At 44.7% G+C, this 26443-nt stretch overlaps 1 protein-coding gene across 3 annotated transcripts in view; it reads right to left on the bottom strand.

Annotated features, from left to right (window-relative positions):
- Positions 1-26443, bottom strand: part of wdr19 (WD repeat domain 19) — a 207555-nt gene that overhangs the window by 179666 nt on the left and 1446 nt on the right. For 2 of the 3 annotated variants that reach the window (XM_070870424.1, XM_070870419.1), the window contains exons 2-5: positions 23608-23723; positions 16362-16442; positions 5442-5554; positions 914-1087 (exon numbers count right to left, since the gene is read on the bottom strand). In XM_070870424.1, the coding sequence (XP_070726525.1) occupies positions 914-1087; positions 5442-5554; positions 16362-16442; positions 23608-23723 (484 nt within the window). Of the gene's footprint in view, positions 1-913; positions 1088-5441; positions 5555-16361; positions 16443-23607; positions 23724-26443 lie in introns of those variants that run through there. The other variant, XM_070870426.1, reaches the window with a different exon arrangement.

The following is a 26443-nucleotide window of genomic DNA, read 5'->3' on the forward strand; positions in this document are numbered from 1 at the left end:
CATCTGATGGTTCCTTCAAATAAAAAAAAAATAGCCAGATGAATGTAATTAATTTCTTAAACAGCTACCTTGCCTGATGAGATGAATGTAATCATCACAGGATTCCTGCACCAATGTTCAGAGCAGTACTGCACCCCAAGGAGCATGGTGGAGGAGCCGGAAGCTCATCGGGAGGGGCCGCGGGCATCATAGGGGGACCAGGAGCATCACTGGAGGGCAGGAGGAACGGGGGGGGGGGGGGGGGGGGGGGGGGGGGGGGGGAAAGAGTGCCGGGAGCGCATCGGAGGGCCGGGAGAGCCTGATCTGAGGACTGGAGCAACTGATCAGGAGACCAGGAGCAGCTGATCAGGAGCAGCTGATTGGGCGTCCGGGAGCGGCTGATCAGGGCACCAGGAGTGGCTGATCGGGGAGCCAGGATCACATTGGAGGGCCGGAGGCTGATCATGAGCCGGACGCTCATCAGGTGGGGGAAGGAGGAGCATTGGGCAGGACGGGGGGGGGGGGGGAGGCCTCATGGGGAGAATCAGAGGCTTGGGGGGGTGGGAGAAATCGGAGGCCTTGCAGTGGGGGCGGGGACCGTCCCACTCGTTATTTTGGGTTAAGAATCCCATGTTTTTGATAAGTAGCAAAAGACGAGGAGTAATATTGAACCACTATTTGAAAAACGCATGTTTTGGCATGTTGTATACTTAGGTATTTGGGACATTTCGCCACAGCTGTACTCTTCACCTGGTAATATTTTTTTAATTAATTCCAATTTTCCAATCTAAACAAGATTCATGTATCTTCTGTCTTGGTCCCCCTTGGTGATAAAGCATTATTAATTTTATTATAAGTTTGCAATGTGGGCATGGATGGACTACATGTTATATATAGGTTGACACAGTAAGGAGGGAGCTACAATGTAACATACCAATTGTCTCCACAGGAAGCAGCTTTGTTCAGGGACTGTGAGATGGCGATACTTGTCAGACTGTCTTTATGGTTGTGGGCTTGGAACAGTTCCTGTCCAATCTCACGGATATGTGTAGAAATTACTACAAAGTAACCTTGAGAAAAACCAATCATGATGTAACCATCCCCATACCTGAAACAGAACAAAAGACAGCTGCCGTATTACAAAAAGGAAAAAATAATTTAGTATTAGTCATGCTACAAATAAGACAAAAATGCAAACAATAAGTGTTATGTATGCATGCTTGTATTGTTATGATGTTCTGTAACACTGAATGTACCTTCACCCTGTACACACCTTACCTGTACACCAGAGGGTGCTGCTGCTGGAGACCTAAGAGTTAACTGCACACTGCAGGTAACCCAATATAAAAGGGAGCTCACCTCTTGGTGTCCTCACTCTAGGAGCTGCAATAAAGGACTAGTCTTCACAGTTTAAGTACCATATCCCTGTCTCGCGGAGTCATTAACAAGGTGCCTACATACACAATAAGCATTATTTGAAAACATACCAACGTTATTTGTACACCACAAGTATTTTACAATTCCAAGGTGCTATTTAAATGCCTATCATATTGTAGTAAGAACTTTCATTAAGATTTGTTCTACAAATCAAACATGGGACTTTATGGTAATTGAAATATTAATAAGATACAAGATCAAGGTCAGTGCTGAAAAATAAAATGCAGATGAATTTCTATGTTTTCAGCCTTGTCCCTCCATTTTGACACACATGCAACTGAGCAAGTTTAAGAGAAAAGCTGCAGAAAAAAACATTGCAAATTTATGATTTATTTAGAAATATAGATATTGTGTGTTTATTGTCAGCATGAGTGTAAAATATTCAGATTACCTCAATAACCAGACTAACAAAGAAAGTAAGAAAGAACTTGAATTTATTTAGCAACTTTCATGTCCACAAGAAGGTTGGCCAGGACCGCAGAACTCCCTGGTCTTCAAATAGTCCATCATATCTGTGACAATGCACCACACTCTGATTATGCATAATCTCATTCCCTTTCTAACTTTTCAAATATGCTCTAATTTCTATACATTATTCTATAGGTCACCAACTGGTGGGAAGGATATAGAGGAGCAAATTTGTAGGGAAATTAGAGAGAGATGCAAGAACTATAGAGTAGTGATAATGGGGGACTTCAATTATCCTAATATAGACTGGGATAGTAATAGTATAAAGGGCAGAGAGGGGGAAGAATTTCTGAAGTATGTTCAGGAGAACTTTTTTGATCAGTATGTTTCTGGCCCAACAAGAAAGGAGGCATTGCTGGATCTGGTTCTAGGGAATGAGGTGGGCCAAGTGGAGCAAGTATCAGTAGGGAAACATTTAGGGAACAGTGATCACAGTATCATAAGATTTAGATTAGCTATGGAAAAGGACAGTGAGCAATCTAGAGTAAAAAGGAGGCGTTTGAGCGATGCCAAGTTGTGAATACATGTGAGAATCAGGCTGAATATAGAAATTTCAGAGCGAAAGTGAAAAAGGAAATAAGAGGGGCTAAGAGTATGAGAACAGATTGGCAGCTAACATAAAAGGGAATTCAAAACTGTTCTATAGGCATATAAATAATAAACGGGTAGTAAGAGGAGTGGAGCTGATTGAGGAACAAAAAGGAGACCTATGCATGGAGGCAGAGGGCATGGTTGAGGTACTAAATGAATACTTTGCATCTGTCTTCACCAAGGAAGAAGATGCTGCCAAAGTCATAGTGAAAGAGAAGGTAGTAGAGATACTGGATGAGATAAAAACTGATAAAGAGGGGTACCAGAAAGGCTGGGTGTACTTAAAGTTGATAAGTCACCAGGACCGGATGGGATGTATCCTAGGATGCTGAGGGAAGTTGAGGAGGAAATCACAGAGGTACTAGCCATAATCTTCCAATCCTCCTTAGATATGGGGGTGGTTCGAGAGGACTGGAGAAAAAAAGCCTTGTTCAAAAAAGGGTGCAAGGATAAAACCAACAACTACAGGCCAGTCAGTTTAACCTCGGTCATGGGGAAGCTTTTAGAAACAATAATCAGGGACAAAGTTAAGAGTCACTTGGACAAGTGCGGATTAATGAACGAAAGCCAGCACATATTTGTTAAAAGCAAATCGTGTTTAACTAACTTGATCTGTTTTTTTGATGAAGTAACAGAGGAAACCCCACATTGATGAAGGCAATATAGGGTTGAGGTGGTGTACACGGACATCCAAAAAGCATTTGATAAAGTGCCATATAATAGACGTGCCAGTAAAGTTCAAGCCCATGGAATAAAAGGGACAGTGGCAGCATGGATACGAAATTGGCTAAGTGACAGGAAACGAAGAGTAGTGGTGAACAGTTGTTTTTCGGATTGAAGGAAGGTACACAGTGGTGTGCCACAGAGGTTGGTACTAGGACCACTGCTTTTCTTAATATATATTAATGACTTGGACTTGACTGTACAGGGCACAATTAAAAAATTTGCAGATGACATAAAACTTGGAAGCATAGTGAATAATGAGGAAGATAGTGATCGACTTCTGGAAGACTTAGATAAGCTGGTGAAATGGGCAGACACATGGCAGATTAAATTTAATGCAGAAAAGTGCGAAGTGATACATTTTGTTAGGAAGAACGAGGAGAGGCAGTATAAACTAAAGGGTACAATCCTAAAGGAGGTGCATGAATGGAGAAACCTGGGGGTACATGTGCATAAATCGCTGAAGGTGGCAGGGCAGGTTGAGAAAGTGGTTAAAAAAGCATACGGGATCCTGGGCTTCATAAATAGAGGCTTGGGGCTGGATTTTCGGCTCCATTGTGCCTCTGGTAGCACCCCATAGGGGCGGTAGAGGGAGTTTTTTTTTTAAAGGCGTAACGGTGGGCGTCCAGCTTTTACCATCCGGTTGGCAAATTCGGCTCAGGGTTTGCGGCGGCGCAAAAACATAGCGCCCCACCCTCTAGTTTCACTGAGATCATGACGTCAATCGCTATGCAACACTCCGCTAACGCTCCGGATGCAAAATTAGGCCCAACGCCCCATTATACGCCCGCCCCAGGAAAAGCCTGAAAAAACAGGCGTTCCCAGCGTGCAGCAGGCAGTATTTGCGGCGTATTTAAATGGAGGGAGGAGGATCCTACATCGCAGGTCACATTGACTGCAAAGGTTATGCACAGCACGCTGGGTGAAGCTCCGACTTGAAAGTGGCAGTTTTATCTGCCATTACAACTTCAGTGAGAGAATTTAATGGGGGCATTACTAGCTCGCCAGCGAATCATGCTGTATGCTATTGCTAGGCAGCATCAAGATAGTAGAAGGGCTCCTGGCCATGTTGACCCATGGATGAGGAGAGGCAGAAGACGTCTGGGGAGGAGGGCTTACCCCCCACGGGTTTACAGGCACCAACGCTCAAACCTCCAGCTCTCTGAGGAGCAGCGTGTGAGAAGGCTGTGCTTCCGAATGGAAGTGCTGACAGAGATATGCCATCTCCTACAGGCAAACTGATGCCTGCACCGCTCTGGAGGCAGCCTTCAACACTCCCATCAACAGGTTTCCAAATTCATTGTGGTGTGCTGCATGTTGCACAACTTGGCCATCATGAAGGGCCAGGAATTGCCAGTGGGGATTGCATGCCCTCCTCAGCAGGAGGAGGATGACGAAGAGCAGCCTGGCGAGGCCCTCATTGGATAGCCACCCCATCCACAGGGGAGGCAGCATTGACATGCTGCCAGACCAAGAGTTGCATGTCGTCAGCTCATAATGGACCAGTTCTCCTAAATGGAGGAAACTGAGGGATGGAGCTAATACTGTACACAATGTGACCCCATAAAGGCACATCTCCGGTGAATGTTGGAATGATACACAAGACACCAATGGCAAAGGATCAAACAGACATTTTACTGCAACAAAGTAACAAAAAACATGCCCCACCAAAAGAAAACCATACAATAGACCATGTTATGTTGCAGGGCACTGAACAACAATGAAATGCATTAAATCAAAGAAACAAATGTCAGGGCATCTGCGCAATCTCATCCTGCACATTATTCTGTGGTTGTTCTTGAAGCAGAAAAGGTTGAGAGGAGATTTGATGGAGGTATTCAAAATCATGAGGGATCTAGACATTGTAGATACAGAGAAACTGTTCCCAATGGCAGAAGGGCCGAGAACCAGAGGACACAGATTTAAGGTGATTGGCAAAAAAAACGAAGGCAATATGAGGAAAAACTTTTTTACACAGTGAATGTTTCGGATCTGGAATGCACTGCCTGAAAGGGTGGTGGAGGCAGACTCAATCGTGGCTTTCTAAAGGGAATTGGATAAGTACCTGAAGGAAAAAAAATTACAGGGCTACAGGGAAAGGGCAAGGGAGTGGGCCTAGCTGAAGTGCTCTTGCAGAGACCCAGCACAGGCTTGACAGGCCGAATGGTTTCCTTCTGTGCTATAACACTTCTATGATTCTCTATTTAAATATAATCCTATCATGCAGCTTAATATAAACTCACCATCTGTAAGATATGATGCTGCCGTAGCGTTGCTGGAATGCCAACTCAATAGGATTATCAGGATCACTCAAATTAAATAGAAAGAGTGTTTTCTTGCCCACAACAACACTTACCTAGTAATAAAGGCCAGAAAGATGACAAGTTAAAATCCACATAACCTTTATAAATGCATTGAAGTATGTTTCATGAAAAGTTAAAATATATTGCTTAAAGTAATTTTTAGAACAAGTATTCCAAAATTATTTAGCAAATTATTTTAAAAACTTGTTTTGGTAGCTGAGCCACACAGTCCAGGAAAGGCATTGATCCGGTCCCCACTCTGTGCCGAATTAGCTGATCTCAGTCAGGATTGCAGTAGGGGTGCTACAAAAATCTCTAAGAACAAGGTGAAGGCAATAGAGCAGGGTAGCATTGAGGGAAACGAAAACCAGAGCGTGACAGGAAGGGGCAGAATCTATAAACATAAGTGTGTATCAGAAACTGGGGCCATAGAAGGAGAAAATGGTAAGAAAAGCTCTTTATCTGAATGCACGTAGCATTCGTAACACATTAGATGAGCTGACGGCACAAATAGTTACAAATGGGTATGATCTGGTAGCCATAACAGAGACATGGTTGCAAGGTGACCTAGACTGGGATCTAAACATTCAGGGGTACTTGACAATTCGGAAGACAGACAGAAAGGAAAAGAAGGTGGGGTAGCTCTGTTGATAAAGGATGGAATCACTGCAATTGTGAGAAACGATATTGGCTCAAATGATCAGGATGTTGAAACAGTTTGGGTGGAGATAAGGAATAATAAGGAGAAAAAGTCACTGGTGGATGTAGTCTATAGGCCCCTCAACAGTAGCAACTCTGTTAGTCGGAGTATAAACCAAGAAATAGTGGAGGCTTGTAAAAAGGGAACAGCAATAATCATGGGTGATTTTAACCTCAATATTGATTGGACAAATCAAATTGGTCAGGGTAGCCTTGAGGAAGAGTTCATAGAGTGCATAAGGGAAGGGTTCCTTGAGAAGTATGTAACGGAACCAACTAGGGGGTAGGCTATCTTAGATCTGGTCCTGTGTAATGAGACAGGATTAATAAACAATCTCCAAGTAAAGGATCCCCTTAGAATGAGTAACCATAGCATGACTGAGTTTTCAATTCAAATGGAGGGCGAGAAAGTTGGATTTCAAACCTGCGTTCTAAGCTTAAATAAAGGAGACTACAAAGGTATTGGGGCAGAGTTGGCTAAAGTGGACTGGGAAAATAGATTGATGAACAGTGGCATACATTAAAGGAGATATTTCCAAACTCTCAAGAAAAATATATTCCAGTGAGGAAGAAAGGATGTAAAAGAAAAGATAGCCATCCGTGGCTATCTAAAAAAATAAAGGAAGGTATTCAATTTAAAAACAAGGGCATACAAAGTGGCCAAAACTAGTGGGAGGACAGAAGATTGGGAAGCTTTTAAAAACCAGCAAAGAATGACTAAAAAGCCAAACTGGAAGCAATACGGTGGAGGAGGATTTCCTGGAGTGCATAAGGGATGGTTTTCTAGACCAATATGTTGAGGAACCAACTAGGGGGGAGGCCATCTTAGACTGGGTGTTGTGTAATGAGAGAGGATTAATTAGCAATCTCATTGTGCGAGGCCCCTTGGGGAAGAGTGACCATAATATGGTGGAATTCTGCATTAGGATGGAGAATGAAACAGTAAATTCAGAGACCATGGTCCAGAACTTAAAGAAGGGTAACTTTGAAGGTATGAGGCGAGAATTGGCTAGGATAGATTGGCGAATGATACTTAGGGGGTTGACTGTGGATGGGCAATGGCAGACATTTAGAGACCGCATGGATGAAGTACAACAATTGTACATTCCTGTCTGGCGTAAAAATAAAAAGGGGAAGGTGGCTCAACCGTGGCTATCTAGGGAAATCAGGGATAGTATTAAAGCCAAGGAAGTGGCATACAAATTGGCCAGAAATAGCAGCGAACCTGGGGACTGGGAGAAATTTAGAACTCAGCAGAGGAGGACAAAGGGTTTGATTAGGACAGGGAAAATGGAGTACGAGAAGAAGCTTGCAGGGAACATTAAGGCGGATTGCAAAAGTTTCTATAGGTATGTAAAGAGAAAAAGGTTGGTGAAGACAAACATAGGTCCCCTGCAGTCAGAATCAGGGGAAGTCATAACGGGGAACAAAGAAATGGCGGATCAATTGAACAAGTACTTTGGTTCGGTATTCACTAAGGAGGATACAAACAACCTTCCGGATATAAAAGGGGTCAGAGGGTCTAGTAAGGAAGAGGAACTGAGGGAAATCTTTATTAGTCGGGAAATTGTGTTGGGGAAATTGATGGGATTGAAGGCAGATAAATCCCCAGGGCCTGATGGCCTGCATCCTAGAGTACTTAAGGAGGTGGCCTTGGAAATAGCGGATGCATTGACAGTCATTTTCCAACATTCCATTGACTCTGGATCAGTTCCTATGGAGTGGAGGGTAGCCAATGTAACCCCACTTTTTAAAAAAGGAGGGAGAGAGAAAACAGGGAATTATAGACCGGTCAGCCTGACCTCAGTAGTGGGTAAAATGATGGAATCAATTATTAAGGATGTCATAGCAGTGCATCTGGAAAATGGTGACATGATAGGTCGAAGTCAGCATGGATTTGTGAAAGGGAAATCATGCTTGACAAATCTTCTGGAATTTTTTGAGGATGTTTCCAGTAAAGTGGACAAAGGAGAACCAGTTGATGTGGTATATTTGGACTTTCAGAAGGCTTTCGACAAGGTCCCACACAAGAGATTAATGTGCAAAGTTAAAGCACATGGGATTGGGGGTAGTGTGCTGACGTGGATTGAGAACTGGTTGTCAGACAGGAAGCAAAGAGTAGGAGTAAACGGGTACTTTTCAGAATGGCAGGCAGTGACTAGTGGAGTGCCGCAAGGTTCTGTGCTGGGGCCCCAGCTGTTTACATTGTACATTAATGATTTAGACGAGGGGATTAAATGCAGTATCTCCAAATTTGCGGATGATACTAAGTTGGGTGGCAGTGTGAGCTGCGAGGAGGATGCTATTAGGCTGCAGAGTGACTTGGATAGGTTAGGTGAGTGGGCAAATGCATGGCAGATGAAGTATAATGTGGATAAATGTGAGGTTATCCACTTTGGTGGTAAAAACAGAGAGACAGACTATTATCTGAATGGTGACAGATTAGGAAAAGGGAAGGTGCAACGAGACCTGGGTGTCATGGTACATCAGTCATTGAAGGTTGGCATGCAGGTACAGCAGGCGGTTAAGAAAGCAAATGGCATGTTGGCCTTCATAGCGAGGGGATTTGAATACAGGGGCAGGGAGGTGTTGCTACAGTTGTACAGGGCCTTGGTGAGGCCACACCTGGAGTATTGTGTACAGTTTTGGTCTCCTAACTTGAGGAAGGACATTCTTGCTATTGAGGGAGTGCAGCGAAGGTTCACCAGACTGATTCCCGGGATGGCGGGACTGACCTATCAAGAAAGATTGGATCAATTGGGCTTGTATTCACTGGAGTTCAGAAGAATGAGAGGGGACCTCATAGAAACGTTTAAAATTCTGACGGGTTTAGACAGGTTAGATGCAGAAAGAATGTTCCCAATGTTGGGGAAGTCCAGAACCAGGGGTCACAGTCTGAGGATAAGGGGTAAGCCATTTAGGACCGAGATGAGGAGAAACTTCTTCACCCAGAGAGTGGTGAACCTGTGGAATTCTCTACCACAGAAAGTAGTTGAGGCCAATTCACTAAATATATTCAAAAGGGAGTTAGATGAAGTCCTTACTACTCGGGGGATCAAGGGTTATGGCGAGAAAGCAGGAAGGGGGTACTGAAGTTTCATGTTCAGCCATGAACTCATTGAATGGCGGTGCAGGCTAGAAGGGCTGAATGGCCTGCTCCTGCACCTATTTTCTATGTTTCTATGTTTCTATGTTTAAGAAAGGGAAGATAGACTATGAAAGTAAACAGCATGAAATATAAAAACAGATAGCAAGAGTTTCTATAGGTATGTAAAAAGGAAAAGAGTGGCTAAAGTAAATGTTGATTCCTTAGAGGACGAGACCGGGGAATTAGTGATGGGGAACATGGAGATGGCAGAAACTCTGAACAAATATTTTGTATCAGTCTTTACGGTAGAGGACACTAAAAATATCCCAACAGTGGATAGTCAAGGGGCTATAGGGGGGGGGGGGGGGAGGAACACAATCACAATCTCTAAGGAGGTGGTACTCAGTAAGATAATGGAACTAAAGGCAGATAAATCCCCTGGACCTGATGGCTTGCATCCCAGGGTCTTAAGAGAAGTAGCGGCAGGGATAGTGGGTGCATTGGTTATAATTTACCAAAATTCCCTGGATTCTGGGGAGGTCCCAGGAGATTGGAAAACTGCAAATGTAACGCCCCTATTTAAAAAAGGAGGCAGACAAAAAGCAGAAAACTAGAAGATTGGGAACATTTTAAACGACAACAAAGAATGACTAAGAAAGCAATAAAGAAAGGAAAGATACATTACGAAAGTAAACTTGCGCAAAACATAAAAACAGATAGTAAAAGCTTTTACAGATATATAAAACGGAAAAGAGTGACTAAAGTAAATGTTGGTCCCTTAAATGATGAGAAGGGGGATTTAATAAAGGGAAATGTGGAAATGGCTGAGACCTGAACAATTATTTTGCTTCAGTCTTCACAGTAGAAGACACAAAAACCATGCCAAAAATTGCTGGTCACGGGAATGTGGGAAGGGAGGACCTTGAGATAATCACTATCACTATGGGGGTAGTGCTGGACAGGCTAATGGGACTCAAGGTAGACAAGTCCCCTGGTCCGGATGAAATGCATCCCAGGGTATTAAAACAGATGTTGGAAGTTATAGCAGATGCATTCGTTATAATCTACCAAAATTCTCTGGACTCTGGGGAGGTACCAGCGGATTGGAAAGCAGCTAATGTAACACCTCTGTTTAAAAAAGGGGGCAGACAAAAGGCAGGTAACTATAGGCCGGTTAGTTTAACATCTGTAGTGGGGAAAATGCTTGAAACTATCATTAAGGAAGAAATAGCAAGACATCTAGATAGGAATATTGCAATCAAGCAGACGCAACATGGATTCATGAAGGGGAAATCATGTTTATCGAATTTACTGGAATTCTTTGAGGATATAATGAGCATGGTGGATAGAGGTGTACCGATGGATGTGGTGTATTTAGATTTCCAAAAGGCATTTGATAAGGTGCCACACAAAAGGTTACTGCAGAAGATAAAGGTACGCGGAGTCAGAAGAAATGGATAGAGAATTGGCTGGCAAACAGAAAGCAGAGAGTCGGGATAAATGGGTCCTTTTCGGGTTGGAAATCGGTGGTTAGTGGTGTGCCACAGGGATCGGTGCTGGGACCACAACTGTTTACAATATACATAGATGACCTGGAAGAGGGGACAGAGTGTAGTGTAACAAAATTTGCACATGACACAAAGATTAGTGGGATAGCGGGTTGTGTAGAGGACACAGAGAGGCTGCAAAGAGATTTAGATAGGTTAAGCGAATGGGCTAAGATTTGGCAGATGGAATACAATGTCGGAAAATGTGAGGTCATCCACCTTGGGAAAAAAACACAGTAAAAGGGAATATTATTTGAATGGGGAGAAATTACAACATGCTGCGGTGCAGAGAGACCTGGGGGTCCTTGTGCATGAATCCCAAAAAGTTAGTTTGCAGGTGCAGCAGGTAATCAGGAAGGCGAATGGAATGTTGGCCTTCATTGCGAGAGGGATGGAGTACAAAAGCAGGGAGGTCCTGCTGCAACTGTATAGGGTATTGGTGAGGCCGCACCTGGAGTACTGCATGCAGTTTTGGTCACCTTACTTAAGGAAGGATATACTAGCTTTGGAGGGGGTACAGAGATGATTCACTAGGCTGATTCCGGAGATGAGAGGGTTACCTTATGATGATAGATTGAGTAGACTGGGTCTTTACTCGCTGGAGTTCAGAAGGATGAGGGGTGATCTTATAGAAACATTTAAAATAATGAAAGGGGTAGACAAAATAGAGGCAGAAAGGTTGTTTCCACTGGTCGTGGAGACTAGAACTAGGGGGCACAGCCTCAAAATACAGGGGAGCCAATTTAAAACCGAGTTGAGAAGGAATTTCTTCTCCCAGAGGGTTGTGAATCTGTGGAATTCTCTGCCCAAGGAAGCAGTTGAGGCTAGCTCATTGAATGTATTCAAATCACAGATGGATAGATTTTTAACCAATAAGGGAATTAAGGGTTACGGGGAGCGGGCGGGTAAGTGGAGCTGAGTCCACGGCCAGATCAGCCATGATCTTGTTGAATGGCGGAGCAGGCTCGAGGGGCTAGATGGCCTACTCCTGTTCCTAATTCTTATGTTCTTATGTAAAACTATATACCAGTTAGCCTAACATCTGTGGTTGGGAAAATGTTGGAGTCCATTATTAAAGAAGCAGTCGCAGGACATTTGGAAAAGCGTAATTCAGTCAGGTAGAGTCAGCATGGATTTATGAAGGGGAAGTCATGTTTGACAAATTTGCTGGAGTTCTTCGAGGATGTAACGAACAGGGTGGATAAAGGGGAACCAGTGGATGTGGTGTATTTAGACTTCCAGAAGGCATTTGACAAGGTTCCACATAAAAGGTTACTGCACAAGGTAAACGTTCACGGGGTTGGTGGTAATATATTAGCATGGATAGAGGATTGGCTAACTAACAGAAAACAGACAGTCGGGATAAATGGCTCATTCTTGGGTTGGCAATCAGTAACTAGTGGGGTGCCGCAGGGATCAGTGTTTTACATTTTACCAACTATTTACATTCTATATTAACGACTTGGATGAAGGGACCGAGTGTAACGTAGCCAGGTTTTCTGACGATACAAAGATGGGAGAATGGGTAAGGAGGACACAAAAAACCTGCAAAAGGACATAGTCAGGCTAAGTGAGTAGGCAAAAATTTGGCAGATGGAGTATAATGTTGGAAAGTGTGAAGTTTAAGCACTTTGGCAGGAAAAAAAAAATCGAAGAGCAAGTTATTATTTAAATGGAGAAAAATTGTAAAGTGCTGCAGTACAGCGGGACCTGGGGGTCCTGGTGCATGAAACACAAAAGCATAAGTATGCAGGTACAGCAAGTGATCAGGAAGGCCAATGGAAACTTGGCCTTTATTGCAAAAGGGATGGAGTATATAAGCAGGAAAGTCGCTACAGTTATAAAGGGTATTGGTGAGGCCACACCTAGATACTGTGTACAGTTTTGGTTTCCATATTTAAGAAAGGATATACTTGCTTTGGAGGCAGTTCAGAAAAGGTTCACTAGGTTGATTCCAGAAATAAGGGGGTTGACTTATGAGGAAAGGTTGAGTAGGTTGGGCCTCTACTCATTGGAATTCAGAAGAATGAGAGGTGAGCTTATCGAAACGTATAAAATTATGAGGCGGTTTGACAAGGTGGATGCAGAGAGGATGTTTCCACTGATAGGGGAGACTAGAACTAGGGGGCATAATCTTAATTTGAAATGGGCGGCCCATTATTCTAAGATGAGGAGGAATTTCTTCTCTCAGAGGGTTGTAAATCTGTGGAATTCGCTGCCTCAAAGAGCTGTGGAAGCTCGGTCATTGAATAAATTTAAGACAGAGATAGACAGTTTCTTAACCGATAAGGGAATAAGGGGTTATGGGGAGCGGGCAGGGAAGTGGACCTGAGTCCATGATCGGATCAGCCATGATCATATTAAATGGCGAAGCAGGCTCGAGGGGCCGTATGGCCTTCTCCTGCTCATATTTCTAATGTTCTTATGTGAATGCTCTCAGCCCTCTGAGAGCATTCACATAAGAGAGGTGGGGAGGAAAATTGGCTGAGGTTTCTACTCCTGACTGCTGATCAGTGACTCCTGCTGGAAGCATGCATGTGATGCCAGTTGGCTGTGGTGCTTTGGGCAGCTCGTCAATATTCTCAGTTAAAAGTCATGCATGAAATGTTATTACTTGAGCAAGCATGTGAAGAGCCCAGCCAGGAGTTAACAATCTTTAGAAGAAAAGGACAAAACACTGGCGAGCAGAATAGGGGAAAAATTGTTTTGATTATTAGCAAATCAGAGCATTTACAATCCTGATCAAGTTACTCATTTAAATAGAAGGCATTTGCAGGTCTTATAAAGAACTTTGACCCAGCGTGGCATAGGCCAGGACTTTGGGGAACTGGCAACATACAGAATACCTGCACTTGTAGTCTATCCTCTTGTATCTTCTCCATTTTATGCATATTTTATATGCATTTTAACTCTCAGAAAAATGGGTAGGTTGCAGTAAGGTGACAACAAGCCTCGAGACAAAAATGCATGCAAAATTGGCTAAGTGACAGGAAACAGAGAGTAGTGCTGAACGGTTGTTTTTCAGACTGGAGGAAGGTATAGAGTGGTGTTCCCTAGGGCTCGGTTCTAGGACTATTGCTTTTCTTGATATATATATTAATGACTTGGATGTGAGTGTACAAGGCAAAAAATTTGCAGATGATACGAAAATTAGAAATATAGTGAACACTGAGGAGGATAGTGATCGACTTCAAGAAGACATAGACAGGTTGTTGGAATGGGCGGACACGTGACAGATGAAATTTAACGCAGAAAAGTGTGAAGTGATACATTTTGGTAGGAAGAATGATGAGAGGAAATATAAGTTAAAGGGTACAATCCTAAAAGGGGTGCATGAACAGAGAGACTTGGGGGTATATGTGCACAAATCATTGGAAGGTGGAAGGGCAGGCTGAGAAAGCTGTTAAAAAATCTTACGGGATCCTGGGCTACATGAATTGAGATACAAGGCTGGATTTTTGGTCTTTTGCTGTCGGTTAGCACCCCGGAGGGGCGGCAATAGTGGCAGTAAGCATTTTTGGGCAGGCGACCAGCTTCCAGTGCCCCGCCAGGAAATTCGGTGCTGGTTTGGAGGGGGCGTGGAGCATTACCGCCCAGAAGTGGCGAGCCGGTATGCAACGCCCCTGGTTGCGACATCGGCTCGATTTTTGGCTGCCACCTGACCCGTAGCGCTCTGTAGAGCACCCTGGTGGGAATGCCTGTGGAAGCAGGCATTACAAGCTGTAGTGGCCGCAGTGAGGTAAATAATGTCAACCTCAGGCAAGTGTGATTTTTTTTCTTATTTTTTTGCAATTTATGTTGTGGTAGCGTTAGTATTGGGAATATTTTGGGAATATTTTGGTGGCTTTTTTTCAGGTTTTTTCGCCCCTCAGACCTCTCTTAAGGAGTTCTGAAGCCGGCTGTTTAGCTTGATATTTTCGCTTGCTGAGTCGGCCTAGCGCCCTAAAAGAGTTGTGCAACGCCTCCCTTAGCGCTCCGCTCCAAACTCAGGGCCCAGCTGATGAAGCAAATAATTTCCCGGCGCAAACTTTACCGCCCCGTCGCCATTACCGCCCCGAAATGACCTAAACCAAAAATCCGGCCCATAGAGTACAAAAGCGTGGAAATTATGATGAACCTTTATAAATCACTGGTTTGGCCTCAAATGAAGTATTGTGTCCTAATTCAGGGCTCTGCACTTTAGGAAGAATGTGAAGACTTTAGAGAGGGTACAGAAAAGATTTACGAGAATGATTCCAGGGATGAGGGACTTCAGTTATGTGGATAGACTGGAGAAGCTGGGGTTGTTCTCCTTAGAGCAGAGAAGATTGAGAGATTTAATACAGGTTCAAAATCATGAGGGGTCTGGACAGAGTAGATAGAGAGAAACTTTTCCCATTGGCAGAAGGGTCAAGAACCTGAGGACACAGATTTAAGATGATTGGCAAAAGAACCAAAGGCGACATAAGAAAAAACTTTTCTACGCAGCGAATAGTTAGGATCTGTAATGCACTGCCTGAAAGGGTGGCGGAGGCGGACTTTCAAAAGAGAGTTGGCTAAGTACCTGAAGAAAAAAAAATTGCAGGGCTATGGGGAAAGGAACTAGCTGAAGTGGTCTTGCATGGGCTCGATGGGCCAAATTAACTTCTTCTGTGCTGTAATCATTCTATGATTCTACGAGACACATCTTGTTGCTCGCATGATAACTGGGGAGGGCAACATCTGTAATTTGATAGAATTTAAATCACCTGGTCTGGTGAGTATGTTTTTTGCCATTGCATGTCATAATGTCACAAATAAATAGTGAATAACTCAGAGACCCATGTACATAAGTAGAGCTCCAAAGCTCTAAGTTTTATAAGAACCAGAACCCTTTAAAGATCATGGATCCCAAAATTCCTGGGTTGGGAGGGCAGAATGAGAGGTGGGACTACTGAGATGACATCCCCTACCAGAAATTCCACCAGTTCCACTTTTCCCGTGGCCAGGGGAAAGTACGCTTGCATGGAGAAGCTATATTTGAAAGTCTTCGGTGGAAGTTGCGCACACTAAATCATTTTCCAACTAGCAATTGATCCTATAGCAATTGATTGCTGCTAGTAAAGATTTAAGTTTAAAATCAGTCTCTTCCAAGTATTTTCCTGTCGTTGGGGCCAATGGCCCACTCCTAGATGGACTGTCAAAGTGCCACTCTGATTTTCTTGTCGTTACATGGGAAAGATGCCCAGAAAGTGCTGCAAATGGCACAAGAACCTACCCTCTTTATACTAATGACCCCATTCCCAGCAGTTGGGATGGCATCAATGCCAGACCACATTGGAGGCCAGAATTCTCACCCTACCACATTTCCAGTGGTGGAAGAGGGCTTGGGAAATGTCAGCCCCTCTAAGTGAAATAAGTCTGGGCAGTCTCAATGCACCTTCCAAAGGGCACAACTCTACAACAAAGAATTGCCTTGTTGACTGTTTTCTGGGTAGTCAATCTGCTTAATAAATACTTCCAATGTATTTTATGAATGTACATAATCAGATTTTACTGGGAACTCACTGTGCTTTCTCCCACTGATGCCCGTTCATCTGTCTTCATCACTGAGAACTGAATGTCACTTGGCTCTGCTCTCACTGTGGTCTGTTGAAACAGAAATGATTGAGGCTTAGGACAATGGTGTAAGTCTAGACCAACATTAAACAATCAAAAACTGGATTTAATCTGAAGTAATCCATAGCAGAACATTAAGTTCATATTCAAGCGTGTTCACTTATGTTATGTAGGCAGGGTAAGGGATGAACTATGGTGGTCCTTGTGTCAGATTATGATCGCCACGATAGAAGGATCCATTACCTTGTTAATTTTACTACTCTGTTCCAAAGTAGCTTAGGTAGTGGCTCACACACACATTCCCCAAACTATATTACACAGAGCAAAACATCCCCTCTTCACAATAGGCTATTATTGAAATGTATAGAAAAGCATAAAATCTTACAGCACAGGAGGTCATTTGGCCCATCATACCTGTGCCAACTCTTTTAAAGAGCTATCCAATTTCCAATTAGTCCCATTCCTCTGCTCTTTCCCCATAGCCTGCAATATTTTCCTTTTCAAGTATACATCCAATTCCTTTCTGTAAGTTACGAATAAATAGTTAAATTTAAAAATTCTTATCTTCCCTCGGTTCTTCTATAAATTATCTTAAATCTGTATCCTCTGCTTATCAAGCCGCCTGCCAGTGGAAAACAGTTTTTTCCTATCTATTCTATCAAAACCCTTAATAATTTTGAACACCTCTATTTAATCTCCCCTTAACACTCTTTGCTCTAAAAAGAACAATCTCAGCTTCTTTAGTCTCTCCACATAATTGAAGATCCTCATCCCTGGTACCATTCCAGCAAATCTTCACCCTCTCAAAGACTTTGACATCCTTGACAAACAGTTGATTGAATACATACATCATGAATTATGTAAGCAATTAGATAGTGACCACTAAAATGAATATAAGGTAATAATTTAAAAACTAAAAATCCAGTCACAAGTGGCAGATGTTTACCCGAGGGTTGGGAAAATTGTTGTGGCACAGATAAAGGGATGTTTTGTCGCTCTGTGAATAGTCATCACCACTTGTAAAAGAATCTGGTACATGGAAAACAATAAATTGACTTGAACTGGATTTTCATCAAATTAATCTGTTAAGAGAAGCAAAAGAGGATATAACAGAGGCTCTGACTATCATTTTCCAGTCCTCCCTGGCAACAGGTGTGGTGCTAGAGGACTGGAGGACTGCTAATGTTGTACCTTTGTTTAGAAAGGGATAGACCGAGTAATTACAGGCCAGTCAGCCTAACCTCGGTGGTGGGAAAATTACTGGAAAAAATCCTGAGTGACAGGATAAATCAAAATTTGGAAAGACAGGGATTAATGAAGGACAGTTAGCATGGATTTGTTAAAGGAAGGTTGTGTCTGACAAACTTGATTGAATTTTGCGAGGAGGTAACCAAGAGGGTCGATGAGGGCAGTCCGTATAATGCAGTGTGCATGGATTTTAGCAAAGTTTTTGATAAGGTCCCACATGGCAGATTGGTCATGAAAGTAAAAGCACATGGGATCCAAGACAAAGTGGCAAGTTGGATCCAAATTGGCTCAGAGGCAGGAAGCAAAGGGTAATGGTTGATGAGTGTTTTTGTGACTGGAAGGCTGTATCCACTGGGGTTCCGCAGAGCTCAGTGCTGGGTCCCTTGCTTTTTGTGGTATATATCAATGACTTGGACTTGAATGTTGGATGTATGATTAAGAAGTTTGCAGATGACATTAAAATAGGCTGTGTGATTGATAATGAAGAAGAAAGCTGCAGATTGCAGGAAGATATCAATGTACTGGTCAGGTGGGCGGAACAATGGTAAATGGAATTCAATCCGGATAAGTGTGAAGTAAAGCATTTGGGGAGGTCTAACAAGGCAAGGGAATACACATTATACTTTCTAGTGTGGTATCATTTAAAGGATCAAAGGGACCTTGGAGTGCAGGTCCGCAGATCCCTAAAGGTCAGGTAGATAAGGTGGTTAAGTAGGCATATGGAATACTTGCCTTTATTAGTCGAGGCATGGAATACAAGAGCAAGGAGGTTATGCTTGAACTGTATAAAACACTGGTTAGACCGCAGCTGTGTGCAGTTCTGGTCACCACATTACAGGAAAGATGTGATTGCACTGGAAAGGGAGCAGAGGAGATTTACAAGAATGTTGCATGGACTGGAGAATTTTGGCTATGAGGAATAATTGGAGTTGCTGGCTCTGTTTTCTTTGGAACAGAGGAAGCTGAGGGGAGACCTGATTGAGGTGTATAAAATTATGAACTGCCTGGATAGAATGGATAGGAAGGACCCATTTCCCTTGGTAGAGGGGTCAACAACCAGTGGACATAGATTTAAAGTAATTGGGAGGAGGTTTAGAAGAGATATGAGGGGAAATGTCTTCACCCAGAGGGTAGTGGGGGTCTGGAACTCACTGCCTGAAAGGGTGGTAGAGGCAGAAACTCTCACCACATTTAAAACATACTTGGATGTGCACTTAATGTGCCGTAACCTACAGGGCTATGGACAAAGAACTGGAAAGTGGGATTAGGCTGGATAGCTCTTGGTCGGCCGGCGCAGAGACGATGGGCTGAAATGGCCTCCTTCCGTGCTGTAAATTTCTATGATTCTATTCCACACATGTCCAATTTGGATCACTTCAAGTTCAAACGACTTGGAAGAAGGGACTGAGTGTAACGTAGCCAAGTTTGCTGACGATACAAAGATGGGAAGAAAAGCAATAAGTGAGGAGGACACAAAAAATCTGCAAAAGGACAGAGACAGGCTAAGTGAGTGGGCAAAAATTTGGCAGATGGAATATAATGTTGGAAAGTGTGAGGTCATACACTTTGGCAGAAAAAAATCAAAGAGCAAGTTATTATTTAAATGGAAAAAGATTGTAAAGTGCCGCAGTACAGCCGGTCCTGGGGGTACTTGTGCATGAAACACAAAAGGATAGCATGCAGGTACAGCAAATTGTTGTGTATATACCCTGTACGCTCAAAGTACAGTTACATAAGACCACTGAATGTATCTTCACACTGTATACACTATGCCTGTACCACCAGAGGGTGCAACTGGTGGAGACCTAGGGGTCACCTGTACACTGCAGGTAACCAAGTATAAAAGGGAGCTCGCCATACTGTACCCTCATTCAAGAGCTGCAATAAATGGACTAAGGTCACAACAGTTCAAGTGCAATACCTTACCTCGTGGAGTCATTACTAGAGTCCTTACAGACACAATAACTGGCGACGAGATTACAAATTTCCACGCGAAAAATGGCTAACCTTGGCAACTTTCAATAATTCGCCGATGGGGATGATTGGGATGCCTTTGTGGAAAGGCTTGAACACTTCTTCATTGCGAACGACCTGGCGGGAGACACAGACCTTGCTGGCTGATAAGCGCAGAGCTATCCTGCTTAGCAGTTGTGAACCCACCGTCTATGGCCTCGTCAGGGACTTACTAGCCCCAGAGAAGACAACAACCAAAACGTATGCGGAGCTCGTAACGCTGATACAGGAACAGCTCAAACCTAAAGAGAGCATCCTCACAGCCAGATACCGGTTCTTCACACACCAGCGACTCGAAGGCCATGAAATCGCAAAATATGCTGCCGACCTCAGACGGTTGGCTACACCGTGTGATTTTGGCGACCACGTCACCGAAGTACTGAGGGACATCTTCGTTCATTGGAATCGGCCACGAGGGCCTCCTTCACAAGCTACTTTCTGCGGACAACACGGTCACCCTGCAGAAGGCAATTAACATCAGCCAGGCGTTCATGGCCTCGGCCTGTAATTCCAAGCGGATGATGACTCACTCCCAGGACTCTAACCCGGCAAGTACTGTAAACCGACTGGCACCTTTTAGAGGCAAGCCTGCTACCCAGAGTCCCAACCGGCCAGCCCCATGCTGGTGCTGTGGAGGGAATCACAAGGCCCACCAGTGCCGCTACAAGGACTATACTTGCAAAGGCTATAACGCGAAATGCCACCTCCAGCGAATGTGCAAGAGAAATTTTACTCACCGAGTCGCTTAAGAGTTGGCTGATCATCCGGGCTCCAGCACTGATGAAGAGGAAGAGAGAGTCCATGAGGCAGCTCAGCTCCATGAAGAGGTGTATGGTGTGTTTACCTGCTCCACCGAGAGTTCTCCGTTGAAAATGCAAGTTGAAATCAACAGTGTTCCAGATTCAATGGAGGTCGACACAGGGGTGATCCAATCGCTGATGAATCAGCCAGCTTTTGAGAAACTCTGGGACAATCCGATCAAACGACCTAAAATGACCCCAATACAAGTGAAGCTGCTCACCTACACAAACAACACCATCCCAGTAGTTGGCAGCGTAGAAGTCCAGGTGTCCCATGGCGGCGCGATGCACAAGTTACCTTTGTGGATCGTTGCTGGTGATGGTCCAACGTGCTAGAAAGAAGATGGATGAAACAAATCCAAATCTGTTGGAGCCGGGAAAACCTCCAGGGTCCAGCGATCGATGTTCTATGCGGCCCCAAATTTGGATTCAGCACAACACCTGAAAATCCAACCGTCCAACTCGACTGCGTGGTGACGACTCAAACCGCTCAACCCAACGGCGAGATGATCCAGCCCAAACGACCCGACCTCACCTTCCAGGCTCCAGTGGCAGGACTCCGGAGGAAGGTCGGTGCAAAAGGTAACTTCCCTGTTTCCATGGCAGAACCTGGGGAGAAAAGGATCATCGCAGCCTACCTCGTGGAGAGAAAGAAGATGGCGCCCGCACCACAAGGTGAAGCGCCTGAAGTAAAGATGGCGGTGGCCAGACCACGAGGGGCAGCGTTGATGGAGCAACACGTGATGCTGAGCAGCGAACCGGATTGCGGTAAAGATTGCAAGGCCCTCTTAAAGGAGACCGGCAACCCATCACAATTAAAGGGATAGTTCCACTCTTTGTACAGTGATGCCGGTAATACACATGTAAAAGATGTAATTGACAAATGCAAGTATCTAAATGTAACTTTGTACAGCGATGCCGGTAGTATACATGGAAAATATGGAATTCACAAATGCGAATATGTAAAGGCAACTAATAATGTCGAGTTGGGTGATTGCGGTCGGAGCCAATGTGTTATACAGTAAATGAAGAAATGATGTGCGATGCCTGGTTCTACATGTACCCCGACAAAACCAAGGGCAACCTCCCGTCGGAAGCACCCAGGTCCAGCAGGCTACCCGATCATGTAGCCTGCGCCTCCGGGACCAATGTGATGCCCCAGGGAGCATGGCCACACACAGAGGGAGCAAACCAGCTGCAAGGCCAGCGATCAGCGGAGGCAAAGGCACCACTACTGGTACCCTGCCCCGATCGGCTCTACCTCTCTGGCCACCAGGGCCAGTACCGTTAGCAGGAGGCTAGCACCCTTCAGCCTTCCCGCCAGGACCTGGGATGACCAGGCTCCCACCACCGCTGATGGGCAGCAGGGAGACACTGCAGCCCTCAAAGGAGGACAGGGAGGCCACACAGTCCTGTGGCTCTGCCCACCACTAGGCAACCGCAAAGGCCCTGAGACTCAGTCAGGTGAGCAATCCGAGCCCACCCAGCTGGCAGGGGGCGCAGCGCCACATCAGACAACCTGGACACAATCCGGTTACTCTGGAACTAGCGTCCTCACCCTCCTGCATCTACACCCCAGGGGTAAGACTGTGATACCACATATGTACCTTACCTGTAAAATCTACTTGTTCCATTACTGCAGAACCCAAACAGTGATGTAACTAATCCTATTTTTTTTTTTCTTTCTGTACATGCAGGTGTTGAGCCACACACATGGTCTATGTATGGGGAGGGGGGGGGGGGGAAATAGATATATGTAGCCATGGACACACATGGATCACACCCAGAACCCACTCAACCCCCACTGCAACCTCCAACCGTCCAATGCTGACCATTTCCCAATGTTGTGGCAATAAGGACTTGGGGGTCTACAGGGAGAGAGCCAAGCCAAAGCACAGACAAGGTGCAAGGGCTTTGGGCACTCAAGTCTAGGGCCAGAGCATACAATACAAAGGCCAGTGCCACAAGACTTAGGGAGGAGTAATGTTGTGTATGCATAATGTAAGTATATACCCTGTAAACTCAATGTACAGTTACATAAGACCACTGTATACATTATGCCTGTACCACCAGAGGGTGCAACTGGTGGAGACCGAGGGGGTCACCTGTACACTACAGGTAACCAAGTATAAAAGGGAGCTCACCATACTGTACCCTCATTCAGGTGCTGCAATAAATGGACTAAGGTCACCACAGTTCAAGTGCAATACCTTACCTCGTAGAGTCATTACTAGAGTGCTTACAGACATAATACAAATGATCAGGAAGGCCAATGGTATCTTGGCCTTTATTGCAAAGGGGATGGAGTATAAAAGCAGGGAAGTCTTACTACAGTTATATAAAGTATTGTGCAGTTTTGGTTTCCATAGTTACGAAAGGATATACTTGCTTTGGAGACAGTTCAGAGAAGGTTCACTAGGTTGATTCCGGGGATGAGGTGGTTGACTTATGAGGAAAGGTTGAGTCGGTTGGGCCTCTATTCATTGGAATTCAGAAGAATGAGAGGTGATCTTATCGAGATGTATAAGATTATGAGGGAGCTTGACAAGATGGATGCAGAGAGGATGTTTCCACTGATGGGGGAGACTCGGACTAGAGGGCACGATCTTAGAATAAGAGGGCACCCATTTAAAACAGAGATGAGGAGAAATTTCTTCTCTCAGAGGATTATGAATCTGTGGAATTCGCTGCCTCAGAGAACTGTGGAAGCTGTGACATTAAATAAATTTAAGACAGAAATCGATAAAGGGATAAGGGGTTATGGGGAGCGGGCAGGGAAGTGGAGCTGAGTCCATGATCAGATCAGCCATGATCTTAGTGAATGGTGGAGCAGACTCGAGGGGCCATATGGCCTACTCCTGTTCCTATTTCTTATGTTCTTAAAACTTGTTTCAACATTCTAATCACATTGCACAAGTAATTCATACCATATACATTCCTCGAATTAATTACTACTTTGCAACTCCCTTACAAATCCTACCAGATAGATTTCATGCAAAAAATTCTGTGGAGCTTTAGGCCTAGAGTTTCTCATTTGGGTTATTTTAATGCCAGCGCTAACCCATTTCAAATAAATCACTAGCATTAAAATGACACTAATTGGAAAATCCAGACTGTAATGTTCTGTCTCTCACCTGTCTAATGGTGTCTCCCTCCTGGTTGCTGACAGTTATTGTCTTGTCTTCACTACCCAGTGCAAGCAGGTTCTGGGAACTCCACCAACCACAAGTGATCCGTTTGGTGTGCTTCCCTGAGATATTGGTGTGAAAGAAGAAATAATGATTAATCCCTGCTATAATGAAAGAAAGACAAATGACTGAGTGACAGTGTGTAAAATCCATTCTATCATTTCATGTTTGGGGCGTTGATTCTAAACCACCCCAGAATAATGAAATAATGTCTGAATGTAAAGGTTCCATGTCAAATTAATTTTGGCAGTTTCTAATGAGCACTTGCCCATAAACTGGCTACTTCAATAGAGACAGGAGAAAAATGGTTCAAATAGGAAATGGAAATTTAACACTGATAGGAGTAGGTTGTGTTCTTCTGGGATTGGGGCTAAGGTGCAATACATGGTTAGGGTAGAGGGAGCTTTGATCTGGAGATGGTTGTTCTATACCTGATATGTGAGTGCTCATTTCTGCTGCTGGGTTCCTGAGAAGCAAGGAACAAAGGAAACCGCTCCATTAATGAAGGAACAGCACTGTAACCTTAATTTCCCAAGCTACTGGGCCTGCAAAATTCAAACAGATGCACTCAATATAGAGAGCACTCATTGCTTCAACGCTCAGTCTCATCCTGACCTTTTCGTGCACAGGTTTGAGCCCTCACTAGATGCCAGAAACACCCCACAAAAGGCATGGTAAGCAGCAAAACTCATGATAAAATATGCAATTTCATTGGCACCATGTACTTGAATAAACAGCTTCCCAGTGGTTCTGTAGTTTAGTTCCACTCCGGCTTGTTGACAGTGAGGTGGAGCATGGCAATGATGAAGATTGAGAAGAGGGTTGAGCGATGACGCAGCCCTGTTTGACCCCGGTTCGGATGTGGAATGGGTCTGTAACGGATCCGCTGGTAAGGGTCACAGCTTGCATGTCGTCGTGGAGCATGCGAAGGATGTTGACAAACTTTGGGGCACCCAAAACGGAGGAGGACGCTCCATAAGCCCTCATGGTCGACAGTGTCAAAGGCCTTTGTAAGATCGAAAAAGGCCATGTATAAGGGCTGGCGCTGCTCCCTGCATTTTTCCTGCAGTTGTCGTGCTGCAAAGATCACGTCCGTTGCTCCCCGTAGGGGGCAAAATCCGCACTGTGACTCTGGGAGGAGCTCCTGGGCCACAGGGAGAAGACAGTTGAGGAGGACTCTAGCGATAACCTTCCCAGTGGTTGATAGCAGGGATATTCCCCTGTAGTTGCCACAGTTAGATTTATTCCCCTTTTTAAAAATGGACACAATCACTGCATCTCTGAGATCTCCCAAACCTCTGTCGTTGAACTGCAGTACATAAACGACGCCTGCGTCTGTGTACATTCGGAGACTGAACTCCAGGATATAGTCAATGTAGTCACCGAGGCATATGAAAGCATGGGCCTTACGCTTAACATCCGTAAGACAAAGGTGCTCCACCAGCCTGTCCTCGCTGCACAGCACTGCCCCCCCAGTCATCAAGATTCACGGCGCGGCTCTCGACTACGTCGACCATTTCCCATACCTCGGGAGCCTTTCATCAACAAAGGCAGACATTGATGCGGAGATTCAACATCGTCTCCAGTGCGCCAGTTGAGCACTCGGCTGCCTGAGGAAAAGAGTGTTCGAAGACCAAGTCCTCAAACCTATCACCAAGCTCATGGTCGACAGGGCTACAGTAATTCCCGCCCTCCTGTATGGATCAGAGGCATGGACGACTTACAGAAGACACATCAAGTCGCTGGAGATATATCACCAACGATGTCTCCGCAAGATCCTGCAAATCCCCTGCAAGGACAGACGCACCAATATCAGTGTCCTTGCCCAGGCTAACATCGCCAGCATTGAAGCACTAACCACACTAGATCAGCTTCGCTGGGCAGGCCACTTAGTTTGCATGCCAGACACGAGACTCCCTAAGCAACTGCTATATGCGGAGTTCCTTCATGGCAAATGAGCCAAAGGTGGGCAGTGGAAACGTTACAAGGACACCCTCAAAGCCTCCCTGGTGAAGTGCGACATCACCACCGACACCTGGGAGACCCTGGCCGAAGACCGCCCTAGGTGGAGAAAGTGCATCCAGGAGCACGTTGAGCTCTTCGAATCTCAACGGTGCGAGCGTGAAGAGGTCAGGCACAGGCAGCGGAAGGAGCGTGTGGTAAATCAGTGCCACCCTCCCCTTCCCCCAACGAATATCTGTCCCACCTGTGACAGGGTCTGTGGCTCTCGTATTGGACTGTTCAGCCACCAAAGAACTCACTTTAGAAGTGAAAGCAAGTCTTCCTCGATTCTGAGGGACTGCCTATGATGATGATGTACTTGAATACAGCATCATACTCATCGATCAGTTGTTCCACAATTAAGAGTGCACAGCTTTAGGACCAACTGTTTGTCTTGCTGTAGTAATTCAATCTTAATAGACACCAAATCCTGGATAAGTGTAAGCATGGTCTCATCATAAGCCTCAGAGTTACCTCATCAGCTATATTGTGGAAAGGATCTATACAGAACTGCTTGTGAAGTGACAGCCATCTTCACGTTCCTGACATCCAAGTTCAATGCCAAATTCCAGACCTACTAGTCACCATCATCGTAATCCAGGTCCTTGTGAGAAGAGCTCTGGCAAAGCCACATGCCTGCTATGGGCTGACACCTCTTTACGGTGTTTAGCAACAGATTGGTGTAAACCAGAACTACCCATCCCTACATCATTTCCCCTTCCCACTTTTGCTACAAGTCAACCTCTTATAAATGGGCAAAACCATTCTGTTGCCTGACCAG

This window comes from Pristiophorus japonicus, chromosome 2 (genome assembly GCF_044704955.1).
Source record: "Pristiophorus japonicus isolate sPriJap1 chromosome 2, sPriJap1.hap1, whole genome shotgun sequence".
Taxonomy (NCBI): Eukaryota; Metazoa; Chordata; class Chondrichthyes; family Pristiophoridae; genus Pristiophorus; species Pristiophorus japonicus.